Source organism: Saimiri boliviensis, chromosome 14 (assembly GCF_048565385.1).
Source record: "Saimiri boliviensis isolate mSaiBol1 chromosome 14, mSaiBol1.pri, whole genome shotgun sequence".
NCBI lineage: Eukaryota > Metazoa > Chordata > Mammalia > Primates > Cebidae > Saimiri > Saimiri boliviensis.
The window spans coordinates 72,085,086-72,102,236 of record NC_133462.1 but is presented as its reverse complement, the minus strand read 5'-3'; the positions used below and the strand labels follow the sequence as shown (position 1 = coordinate 72,102,236).

Genomic DNA, 17,151 nt, shown 5'->3' with positions numbered 1-17,151 from the left:
CTGCTCATCAGCTACACTCCAGTAATAATTTCCTCAACACCACCATTCACTCAACAGGCATTTATTGAACACCTACCAGGCACCGTTCCGGTAGGAAAACAACAGTAAAGAAAGCAGATAAAAACCCCTGCCCTCAAGGAGCTTGTCATTTAGGGGCTACGGAGAGAAACTCCCTGAGGTCCTTGTATTTTAAGCCTTAGCTCATGGCAGAATCAGAGGCTTTGGTCTTTGGCCCAGAGGACAATTTTCCTTAGGGGAGGAGCTTGCCAGCACCTGAAATCAGCACACCTCGTAGATTCTGACGGGAGGGTCAGAACAAAGTCCGCTTCTGTAATTCCAGGAAACTTGTATTTAGTCCCAAACAAACTTTTCACTTTTGTTTCTCCAACCACTTTTCTCTTTCATCTCCATCTGCTTGGCAGTCAGCACTGGCTCCCCGCTCCATCATCTCTCCCGTATTCAACCCTCCATACACCCTAGAGATCCCACTCTTGAGGTATCTTTCGTACCCACTTTCTTCTCCAGCCCCCAATACCTCTGCCTGCCAGGCTGTGCCCTAATTATCACTCACCGAGGCCATTATCATATTTTCTTAACTGAGGTCCCAAGAGAGGCTCTTTGCTGGCCAGGAAGGAAGCCAGAAAGAGAAGGGTAACTAGTAGGAGTGAAGGTGAATCTCTGTAAGCTCACCTGGTAATTCCAATTAATAGGAGCTAGAAGTTTTTTTGATGTTCTTCCCTTCATGTTCGTCTCAAATTGAACCAATCTGTACGCTTCTGTTTTCAAGAAGTTGGTGAACCACTGAGCTGCCTCATTGCCACAGTCTCTGCCTTTGATGTCAAGGCCAAATATTCTGGAAAGGTCACAAAAGAACACCAAGTTACTGACTTATATCAATACACTGAGGGATGGTGTCAAAGATGGACAGCTGGACTGTTGGGACCTGACCATCCCAGAGGGCTGTTAAGTGGTCCTTGGGTCAAAGCTGGGCAGAAGCACAGGACAGAGGAGTAGAATGTGGCTGGGGAAGAGCTACCCAAACCCTAATGTACATGCAAATCCTCCAGGATCTTGTCTGAACGCAGACTCTGCTTCAGTAGGTCTGGGTTGGAGTCTGAGATTCTGTGTTCCCAACAAGCTTCTGGATGCCTAAGCTGCTGGTCCATGAACCATGCTTTGAGTAGCAAGGATTTAAGACACTTTTACAAGACGAGAGGGGCTGCCCTGTGGCAGATGTACCCTGAGCTTAGAATCCAACAGACCTGGGTCAAATTGGAACTCTGCCATTCTCTAGTTCAGTGACCATAAGCAAATCATTTAACTCCTCTGACCTGTCTCCAGTTGTAAATTGGAGATAATAATATGGTACCTACTTATACCCGTTGGTGGGAACAGATAACTTTAGGTAACACAGCAGTTCTCAAGGTTTTCTTGCTTAAATTCCACTAGAGGAGTTTTAAAAAGCGTCACAGAACTGTAAGTTGACAGGTAAACTTTTTCATCATAAGCTTAATTTGTTCTGAAAGATAACTTCCATTGAATTCTAAACATTGATATATTTATTTTTATTGCATTTTAAACATTGATATTTAAAATAAAATGATTACATTTTAAAAAGTATGTAATGGGATCTCAATGCCATGTGGTTTGATATCCACCATTATCCATTTAAACATTTTTGTATTATTTTTATTCGTGAACACATATATATATTATTTTACTTACATAATTTTATCCTAATATATATAATATATACAAATATATATAAATGTAACATATTAAAAATATAAATATATAATACATGTAAATAAAACCTATATTTAATATATATTAGGTTAAAATTACACAAGTAAAATAATATATGCTTTCACAAATAAAAAGAATAATACAAAAATGTTTAAATGGTTAATATATATAATATATAAATTATATATACATAGATATACTGAGATGGAGTTTAACCCTTGTTGCCCAGGCTGCAGTGCAGTGGCATGATCTCGGCTCACTGCAACCTCAGGTTCAAGTGATTCTCCTGCCTCAGCCTCCTGAGTAGCTGGGATTACAAGCATGCACCACCGCATTCAGTTAATTTTGTATTTTTAGTAGAGACAGGGCTTCTCCTTGTTGGTCAGTGTGGTCTCAAACTTCCAATTTAAGGTGATCTGCCCACCTTGGCCTCCCAAAGTGCTAAGATTACAAGCGTGAGCTACCACACCCGGCTTTTATCCTAATATATTTTCATGGCTATTGATCACTTACTGTATTTCTTTTGAACCAATTAAATTTGTCTTTTTTTTTTTCTTAAGCTTTCAAGCATGAAGAAATGTTTTCAGGACTGAGTTATTACAGTTATGATTTGTATGCAATTGGCCATAACAAAATAGTTATGCTATATATCTTAATAATTACTGAACATAAAAAATGAGATTTTATTTGAAATTAAATGCTTAATGAACCCTATAGAGTATCCATAAAACTCTGAATGAATCTTATATATTGCCAGAATAAGACATGGTTCAGTATCAATTTTCTTCCTTTCTTTTAAATAAGCCCTGCAGAATTTTTCACACCAATAAATACATAGAAATGGAAGTTAAGTTTTAGTGATTTCACCTGTTCTTTAAAGTCTAGGCAATATTTGTTACACAGTGATTTGTCATTGAAAAGTACTTTTAATTATTTATCAGGAACAATTTGATTGGAGGCCCCTTCAATTTAATGTAAGACAATGGGTTGGAACCACTGACTTGAACAGCAAATTTCCCCTCATTAATGTCACTCTCTTTATCTATACGAGCATTTTTCATTGTTTTGGAACCTGTATGTTTTTCCCTCCAAGGGCAATGCCCCTGGTAAGATGTGGGGTGGGCAGACGAAAGCCTTTCCTCTGCACAAAGAGGAAAGGCTTATGGTGGGACAGGAGAACTTGCTGATTATCGATATGATTCAGAGGATTGGAAATTGATTCCCCTACCCTCATCTACCATGGGAAGGGCTTGCCCCTCCCCATAGGAAGGCTCACACCAGTGCGAGGACCCCTGAGGTGATGCACGTGAAGGAATCCAGTGTGGACCCCTGCGTACCCTGCAGCTCATAATACTGGTCTGAGGGTAGAGACTCTACGTTCTCACCTCCTCTCCCATCTACTGTCAAATCTCAGTGCTTTTCCTTCACAGTTATTGAGCCTTTTCTTTCTCGCTAAACCTCCTTCTTGAAGCCACTGTTTTGTTTCTGATTAACTCTTGGCTTTACGGATATCTCATGATCCTCTCCTGGCCTTCTGCCTTTCCCCTAAAACTGATTCCATCCCACTGTCCAGCAGTTCCCTAAGTATCTGCTCCTGGATGGAACTCTTACCTCACCCCCTCAGAGCAGCGCTTGTATGTAAGTGCACACGTGCTATCCACAGCGTTTCCACCCGAGGAAGCTTATGGATGGCACTCTGAGAAGTAGAAAGCCCCCAGCAGGGCGAGGGAATACTGATTGACCAGGGCCTCTTCCCACCCATGAAAGGATCCCTCCACCAGGCCTGTCTCCCATCCCTGCAGCAAACGGTAGCTCTCCCTCTGCCATTCTGTCTTCTCCAATTCTTGCAGAATTTTCTGCAGAATCCACTCTCTTCCACATTTTAAAACAAAATGTCTCATCAGCAACATGCCATAGAAAAACCCGACCCTCACTCTGTGCATCCAATAAAACTTCATTATTAGGCAATCTACTAACTCACAACGCAAAAATAACTCACTAAAAATTAGGGAAGAGGGCATAAAAACTTGAATAGACCCTTAAAAAGACTGGCAAGTTCTACCAATACTTAAAGAATAATTCCAATCTTACACAGCAAACCGAAAAAGTGATTTTAAGAGTTGCCATGTAATGGTGAAAGTAAAGAATAAATGTTTAGAACTAAATCTAACAAAACATGTAAAATTTCATTCTAGATAAAATTATAAAACTTTATTAAAGAGATAAAATAAGATGCAAGTAAGTGGAGAAAAATAATATTCAAAGATAGGGTAGATTAATACAATAAAGATAATAGCTATTTAAGAACTAATATCTAGTTAAGTACCTACTGTGTACCAAGTTCTCTTCCAAGTATTTTATTTAATACACACACTCACAGACACACACACACACACACACACACATTTTCACATCAATTTTCTCTAAATTGAGCCACAAATTCAATGTAGGGTTGAAGTCATTTCTTATTTTCCCCTACTTTAAAACATTAGCTGCACCTTTTAAGACAATAATCAGGCCAAGTGCAGTGGCTCATGCCTGTAATCCCAGCACTTCGTGAGACTGAGACAGGCAGATTCCTTGAGGTCAGGAGTTCAAAACCAGCCTGGCCAACATGGCAAAACCCCATCTCTACTAAAATACAAAAATTAGCTGGGTATGGTGGTACATGCCTGTAGTCCCAGCTACTCAGGAGGCTGAGGCAAGAAAATGGCTTGAACCCAGGAAGCAGAGGTTGCAGTGAGCTGAGATGGTACCATCGCACTCCAGCCTGGGCAACAAGAGCTAAACTCCATCTCAAAAAAAAAAAAAAGATAATAATGATTCATAAAACCTTGCAATAATAAAAAAAATCTATACCGGTCTACAATTAAAAAAAAAAGATTAACACCACACATGGTGAACAGGGAAAGCTGATTCGAAACACTAACAATGAAAGTTTAAAAATAAAATAAGTATAGAATAATACAAAATTCATGACACTTCAGCCTTGTTCAAGTGGCTGTTGAGGAACTTCTTTTTCTTTTTTCTAACTTGAGGTTGTTGGTTCATGTCATTTGATTTTGAGCTCTGATGGGCTGGCTGTGGTAATGACTCTGTCACTCACCATCTGTTAGGGGTTAAATGTTTGTGTCTCTCCAAAATTCCTGTGTTGACACCCTCACCCCCAATGTGGGGTCTTTGGGGGGTACTTAGGTCTAGATGAGGTGGAGCCCTCATGCTGGGATTGGCACCCTTATGAGAAGAGGAAGAACCGCACAGACGCGCTCTCTCTTCATGCAGGCACCAGGAAAGGTCACGTGAAGACATATGAGAAGTGGCCACCTACAACCCTGAAAAGGGACCTCACCAATCTACCAGTACCTTGATCTTGGACTTCCCATCCTCCCAAACTATGAGAAATAAATGTCTGCTGTTTAAGCCACCCAGACTACGGTGTTTTGTCACAGCAGCTGGCACTAACTAAACACACTAATCTATATCATTTCTTCAGTTTTTAGCAGTTTCCTTGGCAACCAATCCATTAAAAACAGCTTATAAATACAGGCTGAACTAGGTACAGCATGTCTAACCTGCTGGAGAGGGCAGTGTGCTGATTACACCTCTGTGTCAATCCAAATACACAGGTCTCGGTCATTTTCACCAAACTGCGAGGGTACCGGGCTCTCTATTCCCACCTCATCCAGATCTATGCTTGATGCATGGAACAGAATGACATAGGAAGAGGCTGCAGGCTGGGTGCGGTGGCTCACACCTGTAATCCCAGCCCTTTGGGAGGCAGAGGCAGGTGGATCACCTGAGGTCAGGAATTCGAAATCAGCCTGGCCAACGTGGTGAAACCCCATCTCTACTAAAAATACAAAATTAGCTGGGCGTGATGGTGCATGCCTGTAATCCCAGCTACTCAGGAGGCTGGGGCAGGAGAATCGTTTGAACCTGGGAGGCGGAGGTTGCAGTGAGCTGAGATTACACCATTGCACTCCAGCCTGGGTGACAAGAGCAAAACTCTGTCTCAAAAAATAATTAAATAAAAAAAGAACAGGCTGCACTTGGTGTCTTTTTCAGACCTAGGCAACTCCCCTACAAGGGCTTTCTCTTACCCTCTTTCCATCCAGGAAGGTGTGTGTGTCCCTAGATTTCTGCCTGTTAAGCCAGTAAAGAGCCTTGGGGGAAAAACTTGTTCGCTGTTGGCGACACAGTGAGTCTACAGGCCAACACCCATAGTACTCATGTGACACTTGTCAGCTACGTATTTACCTGTGGGCTTCACATGTCTTCCAGTCAAGCTGAGATGGCTACACTATTCCTCTGCAATGAACTGATGGACTCAAAACCTGTCATTTATGAAAGAGCTTTTCTTTTCCCTACACATACACGTTAAAAGCAAAAGCCTTAAGAGGCATGTGGGTTCAAATCCCAGCTCTGCATTTTCGTGGCAATGATTTCCTCATTTGTAAACTGGAATTAATGAAACCCCCACCATGGGCTTGCTAAATAATTACCAGAAATACTGAATTCAGCAATTATTGCTTCAGACTTTTGAAAATTGGGACCATGAGTGGTGGATTTCAGCTTAAACACTTTGCTTGGAAAAGCAAGAGATGAGAGTTGAGGGAGTAACTCTGAGGCTCTCCTCTGAGCCCTGGACTTGGACAACCCAACTTCCACACACTTCAAAAGCTCAGGTTTTTCAAAAGTTCAGGTTTTGAGGTGTGTGGAAGTCAGTGCTGTCCAAGGTCCCAAAAGCTTGACAAGGGGTCCAGATCACCCCTCGACAAGCAGCTAAGTCCTCCTAATGTGGAAGGACAAGACCCAGGCCAACCACGGAACTCAACAACACGACAGAAGTCCCACAGGCCGAAAGGAAGCCAAGGCCTGAGGTGTCTTTGGCCAGAAGTGGAAACCCCATACACCCAAGGAATGTGCTTTCGTCTCCGTCACGCACGTCCGGGGCTGCAGAGTCAACCTGAAAAGCTCTGGAAGCTACAGCATCCTTCTCATCCAGCCCTGAGATTCAGCGGCTAGATTAAAGTCTCCACTAACTCCCGGTTGGAAGGCTGACAATTCTGAACAAAGACTTGAATGAAAGGAGAAAACCCCTAAAGATGAACGCCTTGTACCACCTTTATACTTGTAGTAATCATGCTTTCAATGTTCTGCATTTTTTATGCTTTGACATCTTGGAGCCTTGTTGACACTGAGGAAACTGCTTTTCCCAGGGTTGATTCCTAGAAATAAGAGACTGATGACCTGCCAGCGTGCCTGTAATACGAACACCGGCCCATGCACAGCCCATACTCCCAGTCACCTCCTTTATTGTGCCTGTAATACGAACACCGGCCCATGCAGAGCCCACACTCCCAGTCACCTCCTTTATTGGGTGCTTATATGCCAGGCCACTAGTCCCCTGCCCTAGTCAACCCCAGGGCCAAGTACCAGACAACGTGTGGCCCAGAGCCTGATGAAATTATTCAAACTAGCCATCCCTAAGCCTGCTACCCCGGCCCTGCTTCTTCTATTGCGCCCTGCAGGCACAATAAAGGCCTTGCCCGTATTTTCCCCGCTCCCTCTGCCTCCTGACCCACCCTGGTGCTTCCCCCCAACCTGGCCTTGTGTGGCAGGATGTGCCTCCAGTTTCTAGGGAATCTGCTGGTATAAACATCTTTTTTCAGGACAGTCATGTCTGTGTCTGCATGTCTAACCATACCCGAATGAAACAAATCCCGGGCACTCTTAAAACACCACCCTGACTCATCCACTCATGCCTGATCCCAACCCAAACTGCACTTCTCTTAAATATTTCCTTCACCAATGCCATCCTCTACTGTAGAAACTATAGCAAGACAGAGTGCAGGGAGGAGCCTGAAGGGAAATCAAGCCTGTTGCAGTTCCCTGGACGCCCCCAAGCAGAACACCTGCAATCACGGAGTTTGTTGGAGGAAGGCTGCTTGATAGGCAAAACCAGCTGATCCACGTCCGGAGCCCTGAAGATCAGGCGGTTGTTCTCATAAGTGACGGAGACCAGCACGAGGCGAGGCTCCTGCCGGGCAGTGACCATGTGTCCATCTTCCTTAATCACCAGCCAAAACCTGCAGAGGAACAACCAGGGCTCACTCAGAAAATCCTCTTCCATCCTCCCAGCAGCTTCCCTCCAGCTTTCTACTTCCTTATAACTCTCCACCTGCCCTGACTTGGGACCCAACAATTATTTTCTAGATAATTACTCCAGTCCAGCCCAACGATTTCGGTCTAAAAGTTGGTGAGCCCAAAACGAGCTTATTTGGCAGAAACAGTTCTGGGAGAGAGTCTGGCCAATGTATGGAAATCTCGTTTCAAACACCAGACCATGAGCCTGGCTCAGAGACTTTCCTTCACTGCTGAGGCGACCCTGCCACTTGTCTGTGGGCTCTGCTTCGGTTAGAAGCTTCTGTAGGTCTGTGAAATATGTCTCTGTGGCTCTGGGAACAGTAAAATTGCTTTCAGGTCCTTTTGAAAGGACAAGGTGAGGTTGGCCAATGAATTGGAGCCTGAGACAAACGTCTTGCAATGCTGCTGCCTCCAGGAGGACCCAGGCCGGCCTCTGCTCTGTTTCACTTGCTGTGGCGTGCAGGTCCTACATCAGAAAACCTCCCAAATGGCATTTCCTCTTCATGCACACATTCTGACTTGGAGAACAAAGACTCACAGATGTCATGTGTTAGATAAGAATCCCACTTATCTCCCAGAGAGCCCACCACTGTGCTGGACTTGGTTTTCACACTTTGTATTTCTACGGGATGAGCTGAAGAGGGAAAGCTGGCCAGGCCCAGTTGGCTAGGTTTTTACCTACAGCCTAGCATAGAGGTTGGGACTGCGCCACATAAAAGACTAGGTTGCCAAAAAGAAAAAATCTTCCACTCCTAGGGAAAATGAATTTCAATATCACTTTTTAGTTTAGTTTTATTTAGTTGTTTTGTTTCTTTTATTTTGAGACAGTCTTGCTCTGTCAGCCAGGCTGGAGTACAGTGGCACAATCTCAGCTCGCTGTAACCTCCGCCTCCTGGGTTCAAGTGATTCTCTTGCCTCAGCCTCCTGGGTAGCTGGGATTATAGGCGTGCACCACCACAACAGGCTAATTTTTGTATTTTACTTTTGTAGTGTTAGGGTTTTGCTATATTGGCTGGGCTGGTCTCGAACTCCTGGCCTCAAGTAATCTACCCGCCTCAACCTCCCAAAATACTGGGATTACAGGTGTGAGCCACTGTGCCCAGCCCAATGTCACTATTTTAGAAAGAAGATAGAATCTGCAGACAAGCGGGTGAGGAACTGCAGGCACTGATGAGTAAAGAGCACCTAAAAGCCAGAGGCTTTCCAAATGTGAGGAGGATAAAAAGCACAGCTCCTTCCAGAAGGAGCTTCCAAACCATGACCACAGCCAGCAGGGAAAGCCTGAGGAGACCTCAGGAAGACATCCAATATCAGAGCACAGGGAGCTCCATCTCTCCCTTGTCCTGACCCTGGCAGGCAGTCTTGTATCTGCAACCTCCTTATCGGTAGAGTCCTTTCCAGGTGCTGGCTAAACTGTCCCTTCCCTGCCACCATACCAGAAGACAACGGCTGGCAGCCTGTGCCCTGCTAACTGCCATTATGATGGTGTGGCACTGTAAACGCATTTCATAACTGTCTTGCCTACCTCCTTCCAAAAAGCTGGTGACACAGGGCAGCAGCAAGTCCCCGCCCCTCTGAGGAGACCATCTTTTCCTTTCTAAGTATATATATGCATATGTGTGTTATTCATTCATTTAGATAATTTATATTTAATTAATTAATTTCGAGAGAGAGAGGCAGGCTCTCACTCCATTACCCAGGCTCTAGAGTGCAGTGGCATGATCTTAGCTCATATTAGCCTTGAACTGCTAGGTTCAAGCAATCTTCCTGCCTCAGTCTCCTGAGTAGCTGGGACTACAGGCACATACCACCAAGCCCAGCTCATTTATTTATTTATTTATTTATTTATTTTTATTTTTTTTTTTTTTTTGAGATGGAGTTTCGCTCTTGCTACCCAGGCTGGAGTGCAATGGCACGATCTTGGCTCACCGCAACCTCTGCCTCCTGGGTTCAGGCAATTCTCCTGCCTCAGCCTCCTGAGTAGCTGGGATTACAGGCACATGCCACCATGCCCAGCTAATTTTTTGTATTTTTAGTAGAGACGGGGTTTCACCATGTTGACCAGGATGGTCTCGATCTCTTGACCTCGTGATCCACCCGCCTCGGCCTCCCAAAGTGCTGGGATTACAGGTGTGAGCCACCGCGCCCGGCATGCTGGGGTTACAGGCGTGAGAATTTTTTTGTAGAGATGGAGTCCCACTGTGTTCCCAAGCTGGTCTGGAACTCCTGGCTCAATTGATCCTTCCTCCTTGGCCTCTCAAAATACTGAGATTACAGATGTGAGCCATCTTGCCTAGTTCAAGATGCCCACAGTTCTCTGGCTCTCTCATCCTGAAGCTAGGTTCTGTAAATCAGAGGATGTCTGCCCAGAGAATGAAATGAAACAAAATGAAAAAGGCTATAATGAAAGAGGCAGGCATCCTCTGATTTAGATGCCTAATAGAGCTAGGCCCTATTCCCTATTTCCAGCCTTGTCAATTGGTACAGAGTTCTTTGGTTAACATCACCAAAGCCTTCACTCTTAACTCCCAGCATTCCCCATCCCCAGACAAGACTCCCTTTGAGATCTGCACACAACCAGAGCCATGTCCAAACAGGAGTGGCAAACCTGTTTGCACATCACTTCTGACAGCCCCTCCCTGGGCTGAATCTTTTCGTCTCGCATTCATCCCTTACTAATGTTGCCCTTCACCAAGGCTCACAGCCCGGCTCGGGGCTCCAGCCTATTGTATAACAACACAGGACTTAAGCTGCTGGGGTTAACAGCGGGAAGTGGTCACTAGAGGTTTCCCACTCATCAGTCACTGTAAGAGCAGGTGGCAACTTGCAGGGAGTCCAATTTGGGGACGGGAGAAAGACAGCAATCACAGGTTAAAAGGTTGCCATTTGTGACATATCCCAACCATCTCATTTCCCTGTCAACCTGGGCAACAGTATTTTTCACCTCTCGTACACAAAATGATGCCCAGTGACTGAGTAACTAGATTTATTCTGCAAGATCTAAAAGAAGAGAGAAGTCTGGAGTGTGGAACCCCAACCTCGTCTACAACACTAAAAGCTGACACCTTGAATTTACAGGTAAAACATGAGTATGTGGTAGAGGGATCAGTCTGAAAGCCTGGAGCCCAGATTCCTCAAAACAGCTACAGAGCTCTGAATGACTAACAGCAACAGGTAAGTCGAGCCCAAAACAACAGAAAAATCTCATTTCTTAATTACAAACTGGCCTGGGGAGCAGGAAGGACTGACAAGTGAGGGAAATCAAGAACACTACCACTGAGAGTAGAATGAGAAAACAGCAGGAATTGGGCAGGGAAAACCCCTGGATAATAATAAACAAGGGATTCCTTTCTCTAACAGTTAATCATTTGTGCAGAAGAAATAAAGGGCTGGCTTCACTAAGGGTTTGGACAGATATAACTGATCAGCTCACATATGGCTGCTAAGGAGAGCCGAGATTTCCAAGGTCAGCAAGGACAAGCACGCCCTCCCAGGAACTGCACCAGACAGCCAATGCCAGCATTCTGCTAGGTGGACTTCAAACACTCAGTGCTTAGCATGCTCCAGCCAACTGTTCACGAGTATACTAAGAGCTTTGAACAACATTCCTCTAGAAATTTGAGACCCAGAACACTTCCAGAGGAAAATCTCAGCTTCTTCGAACCGTTAGTTCCAAAGACACAGGTTCAGAATGGATTTCATTACATAAGGCCTTTCCCTGAACTCCAGGAACATTTGTAGTAGTGTTATTATATTATCAGGTTGAGAGAACAGCAGCCATTAGCGTTCTCTCCAGCAAGCCTGCTTTCAAATTGCTAGTTATCCTTTGACAGATAAAATTTAGTTAAAATGGGGCTTTAGAGACCATCAAGCTCAACCTCATTCTTTTACAAATGAGGAAACTTTGTAAAAGTTTGCCCAGAGTCTCCTCATCCTCAGTGCAATCTTTATACTTTTATATCATGCACTTTTATGTATGCAGTTTCATACAAACAGCATAAATGCTGTGCTCGCACAGATCTAAGTTCAAATCTCCACAGTATACATCGGTTTTCTGGCCTTGGATGAGATACTCATTCTTTCTGATTCTGTTTCCTTATTTGCAAAATGGTGATAATAATACCTAGCCCACAAGATTGTTATGAGGCTTAAATACGCTAATCTATGCAACAGGATTCAGCGTCTGCTGCATTTTAACACTGAATTAACATTAATTTTATGGCCTTTCCCTCCGCCCCAGGCTTCACATCACCCCACCCCATCCTAGGCATTTACCGTTTAAAACAAGGAAAAGGTAATAGAGTTGTATTTATTTTAGGATGCCAATGAGAGCAAAAAGCAAAGGACACATATTTTCTTTCATGGTTGCAACAGTCATGGCAAAACAGTCACAAAGTGGAAAAGAAACCATTCTTCAGGTGATCAGAGGAAATGGAGATTCGAACTGGAAATCTGTCTGTGTAACCAATCCTTCAAGTGAGGAGGGAAGTAATGCAACCTAGTCGGAAACACTAATTTTCTTTGGACATGCATCGTGAGAATTCAGTTCTTCCAGTTTTTTGGAAGGTGTCCAGCTCCACAGAACCCATAGTCTTTCCAGCAATAGGAAGGCTTTTCTTATGCTTCAGATTTGAATAAGCTCTAAATATCTCTTCTTCTTCATAGTCTCAGATAAAACCCTTTAATTATAGCATCAAAATCACCAGGGGGAAATTAAACGCTCTATGCAAGTTGGTCCCACTCTCGGTGATTCTGCTTCAGTAGTCCTGGATGAGAATCTCAGAAGCTTCCAGGATTAAAAAATCTGGGGTGGGAGATTGAAAATCGTCCCATGATTCCTATGGTCTGTGTATACAACACTTCCCTAAGACTCACTGAAGTTTTCCAATACTATGGAAGCCCAAATTTCTTTTTCTTTTCTTTTTTTCTTTTTTTTTTTTTTCTTTTTTTTTTTTTTTTGAGACAGAGTTTGGCTCTTATTGCCCAGGCTGGAGTACAATGGTGCAATCTCGGCTCACTGCAACCTCTGCCTCCAGGGTTCGATCAATTCTCCTGCCTCAGCCTCCTGAGTAGCTGGGATTACAGGCATGCACCACCACACCTGGCTAATTTTGTATTTTTAGTAGAGACGGGGTTTCTCCATGTTGGTCAGGCTGGTCTTGAACTCCCACCTCAGGTGATCCGCCCGCCTCAACCTCCCAAAGTACTGTGATTACAGGCATGAGCCACCTCGCCTGGCCGATAGCCCACATTTCTTTAAGAGGGCAGCAGTCTTCAGTGCATTCTTGGGTCCTGGAGTGAACACAGAGATGCAGGTGGCTCTCTGCTGGAGGACTCCTTGTATGATAAACTTGCAAACCTTCCTCCCCTAGGACAAAGGGCCACAGCTAAACCATCATCTCGACCAGATAAGGCGGCATCTTGGCCAGGCATGGTGGCTCATGCCTGTAATCTCAGCACTTTGGAAGGCCGAGACAGGTGGATCACCTGAGGTCAGGAGTTCGAGAGCAGCCCGGTCAATGTGGTGAAACTCTGTTTCTACTAAAAATACAAAAATTAGCCAGGTATGGTGGCATGCACCTCTAGTCCCAGCTAGGGCCAAGGCAGGAGAATTGCTTGAACCTGGGAGGCAGAGGTTGCAGTGAGCTGAGATCATGCCACTGCACTCCATCCTGGGCCACAAAGTGTAACTGTGTCTCAAAAAAAAAAAAAAAAAAAATAGTATCATAATCTTAAGTATGAAATGTTTATGTGTCAAACCCAAAAGTCCCAAAGTTCCAGGCTGTGAACAACTTTTCCTGTGAGAGAAGAGGGGACACAATTCCCTTAATGGCAAGTATCACACCCCTGCCCCAGAGTCCCCATGCCACTTGCTCATCCTTTGTCAAAGTGTATCAGGCCTCCCGGGCACCCCCAGGATTGGAGAAATGTGAGGAACAAGGCCCAGCAAGGCCTGAGCCAATGTCCTTGAACCACACTTGGTGTCTTTCTTGCTGTTTTCTAGTGCCAATAGCATTTATTTTTCTTTTGTAAACTAGGATAGAATCACAAACTTCAGAGCTTCGGAGCCTTTGAGGCACAGGTCAGACGCCCTCCTATTACAGAGGAGAAATCTCTCACCTAGGGAAAGGCAAGGACTCGCCCCTACATACTTTTCCAACAAATAAATCTGCCATGAGCTTGACCTTCCCAGCCAAACAACCAAGGGCCCAACAGTCAGCCCTGAAACCCAGGTGGCAGACCTCCGTACTCCTTCCCGGACAGGCGGGGCCCCACCTCCCTCCCCCCCCCTCACCCCAGGCAGGCTCCGCGCCGCCCCGCGCCCGCGCTCCGTACCTGTCCCGCAGGTTCCCGCTGCGCAGCCCCAGGGCCGTGCACTCCGCCTCGCTCACCGCCACCCCCTTGCAGGATTTCACCGGGTAGATCCAGAGCTTCGCCACGGTGCCCACCTGCTGCAGCCGCCGGCGCCGCCTGCGTCCTGCGCGGCGCCAGACGACAGCCCCCAGCACCACGGCGGCCAGTCCCAGCGCGGCGACCCCGAGCCACCCGGGCCCGCGCCGCGCGAGGAAGCCGAGGCTGGCCGGCATGGAGGAGGCGGAGGCGCCCGTGGCAGAGCGAGGGCGGCCGCGGGCCTGCGCACACACCCGGCAGCTACCGGAGCCCGGGAGGCCGAGGAGGCCCTTAAGGATCCCCGCGGGCGGGAGGAGTCAGCGTGGCCCAGCCTCAGGCCGTCTCACCCGCGCGCCGCCTAGAGGCAGGGCGGTTCCGCGGAGCGCGGGAATGCCGCAAGGCGGCGACAAAGCCTGGCGGGAACGGGGGAGACGGGCAGAGAGCGGCCGGGGACCCCAAAGCCTGCGAGCGAAGTGGGCGGCCTCTGCGGTGATCGGTGCCGCTTTACTCCTCCCGGCCCCGCCCTGCACGGCTTGCCACGCGACCTTCCGCGCCCGCACTCTGCGGTCCCCTTCTCTAATACTGCGCGCTTCGCCGCTCGACCGGAGCACCCCAGAACGTGAAGGTGGGGTGCAGAATGGAGAACTCACAAACATTTGGGGACGACTTTTTCTGGCAGGCCGCTGGGAGAACGGCAAGACTTTCTGCACATAAAGACTCATTCTAAACCTCTGCACTCAAACACGAGGAACTCTAGTGTGACTTACAGGAGCATGACTCAAGGGCCCCCCACCTCCGCTGCCCCTAACCTCGACCCCAGTAAAATGTCTTCCTGAGAAAGCTCAAGGCAGCCATGAGAATTTCCCGTTTATTCTAGCCAACACCCGATGGTAAGGAGCCTGACCTCCCTTTTTTAGGGTATTTTCTTAAAAGGGCTTACAACTGTGAATCGTTTCTCTGCTGCTGTGAGATGTGTATGTATCGCCTGCAGCTCAGAAGCGTCTTTCTCAAGGACCTGAAAGCCATTGCTTTGACATGCAATCATGGGGAGGATAGGCCTCTCGTCCCCCAGTTTTGGTGGGAGGATAGAAGCCCAGCTTCGTAACTGCTAGCTGCAGGCACAGCTGCCCGCTCATCGATACTGACCACCCCTTCGTGATTTTTCACTTGAGCCCCCGCTAGCTTCCCTGCCCTACTCTCTCCTTCATCCTTTAAAACGCCCAGTCTCCTCTGCGCAAATGAGAATGATCAGCTTTTTCTCCTACTATAAGTAGTTACTCAGTAAAATCTGTTTTCATGCCTGAACTAATGTTCCGCTTTGTTGACATTTAACAGCTCCATTCAAGCAAGCTATTGGGTTAACAGTGGATTTTCTTAGACAAATGAAGGTTTGCAGTCTTTCAAGATTTTGTTGTTCTGTTTTTTCAAAAGTTTGTCACATAAACTGTGGCACAGTCCTAGGAAAGTTTAAGGAGGCCAACCAACGGGCCACCTCCCAAATCTGGCCTGGCCACCCCCTGGGGAAGAGGCCCACTCCAGGGTGTGAGAAGAGACTCTGGGAGGGATGGAGAAAGCGGAGCCAGGCCCCCTTCAGCTGTTCCTTGTGAAAAGTGAAAGACAAAACAGGGCCTGAATCTCTCCCCACCCAGAAAAAAACCTCAGGCCAGCAGAATTAGTCCCTCAATCCCCATACGTTTACATCATGCTTGGCAGCTGAGACTAAGGGATTTGTTTTTTAAGCATGGTGTGGTGGATGTGACGTGTGTACACTTGGAGCTGACCCTCTTTTCTTCTCCCCACTCCAGAGGAGGGTCAGAGACCTTCCTGCCCACAAGCCTGCTGTCAGAGTGAGGGGCTTGTAAAGCCATCATCTCCTGACTGTAGGTGAGCTCCCAGACAGGGCAAATGTGTTATTGATTAATCGTCTGTTTCCTTCACCACATAGTTATTAATCATTCACCAGGCTTTGTCCTAGGTTGGTGCTGGGAATTTAACGTTTAGAAGAAGCTGCCCTTCCATCCAGTTCACCAACTCCCCAGAAGACTGACACCTCCCCTGCAAGTCTAGAAGATAATGCCAGAGGAGAAGCAAGGTCAAGATGCAGAGGAAGCGAGGCAAAAGCGCAGCTGAGTGTCAGGATAGTGCTGTTTTCAGAAGACGGAGCTTTAGCGCTGAAACTTGAACATGAGGACGGGTTTGGAGATGGGTAGAGGAGAGGATTCTGGGCAAATGGAGCAGCACGTGCAATAGCCTGAAAAAATGGAAGGAACGAGAGAGTGTGGCAGGTTTGGGCAACCACCAGCAATTCAGCTGTATTAGGATGAACCTGTCACGCAGCAGGTGGTGGGAGCTGAGGCAGGACAGGTGGGCAGAGGTCAGATCAACATGCATATTACCTCTACTGAATGTGAAGACACCTCAGAACTCTGAACAGCAGTGTAGCATAGATTTGGGGGCTAGGAAGGCCACTCTGGCTCCTCGGAGAACACCAAGGATGGGTGTTAGGAGAGATGTGGTTAGGGGAGATGGTCAGGGGACAGAATTAACAAGAGGTAGTGATGACAGAACACTGAACCAGAGGGAGAGGAGGAGCCCACGGGGCCTCCCAGCTCTGTGGCATCAAAGTCTGGGGTGGGGTCGGGTTACCGTTCTCAGAGATTAAGAATTCAATGGAAGAAGATAGTCTGGGGAAAAAACTGATGAGCCTGTTGCGTACAGTGAGTGGGAGGCATTTGTGGGACGCCAAAGAGGAAATAGCTACCTAGTTAGATGGGGAACTTGAACTTTCCATGTTTCCAAGTCCTCATGTGCAAAATGATGGGAATAGAAACCAAGTGAGGACCTTTGCCATGGTGAATGCTGCCAAGT

The 17,151-nt window shown here is 46.4% G+C and overlaps 1 protein-coding gene across 2 annotated transcripts in view; it reads right to left on the bottom strand.

Moving 5' to 3' along the window:
• MTARC2 (mitochondrial amidoxime reducing component 2) overlaps window positions 1-14,733 on the bottom strand; it is a 31,263-nt gene extending 16,530 nt beyond the window's left edge. Inside the window, exons 1-3 of one of the 2 annotated variants that reach the window (XM_074385225.1) lie at window positions 14,230-14,733; window positions 7,662-7,835; window positions 691-853 (exon numbers count right to left, since the gene is read on the bottom strand). In XM_074385225.1, coding sequence (XP_074241326.1) covers window positions 691-853; window positions 7,662-7,835; window positions 14,230-14,480 — 588 coding nt within the window. In that variant the 5' untranslated portion in view covers window positions 14,481-14,733. The remainder of the gene's footprint in view (window positions 1-690; window positions 854-7,661; window positions 7,836-14,229) is intronic. The other variant, XM_039463432.2, reaches the window with a different exon arrangement.
• Between the last annotated feature and the right edge of the window lie 2,418 nt (window positions 14,734-17,151).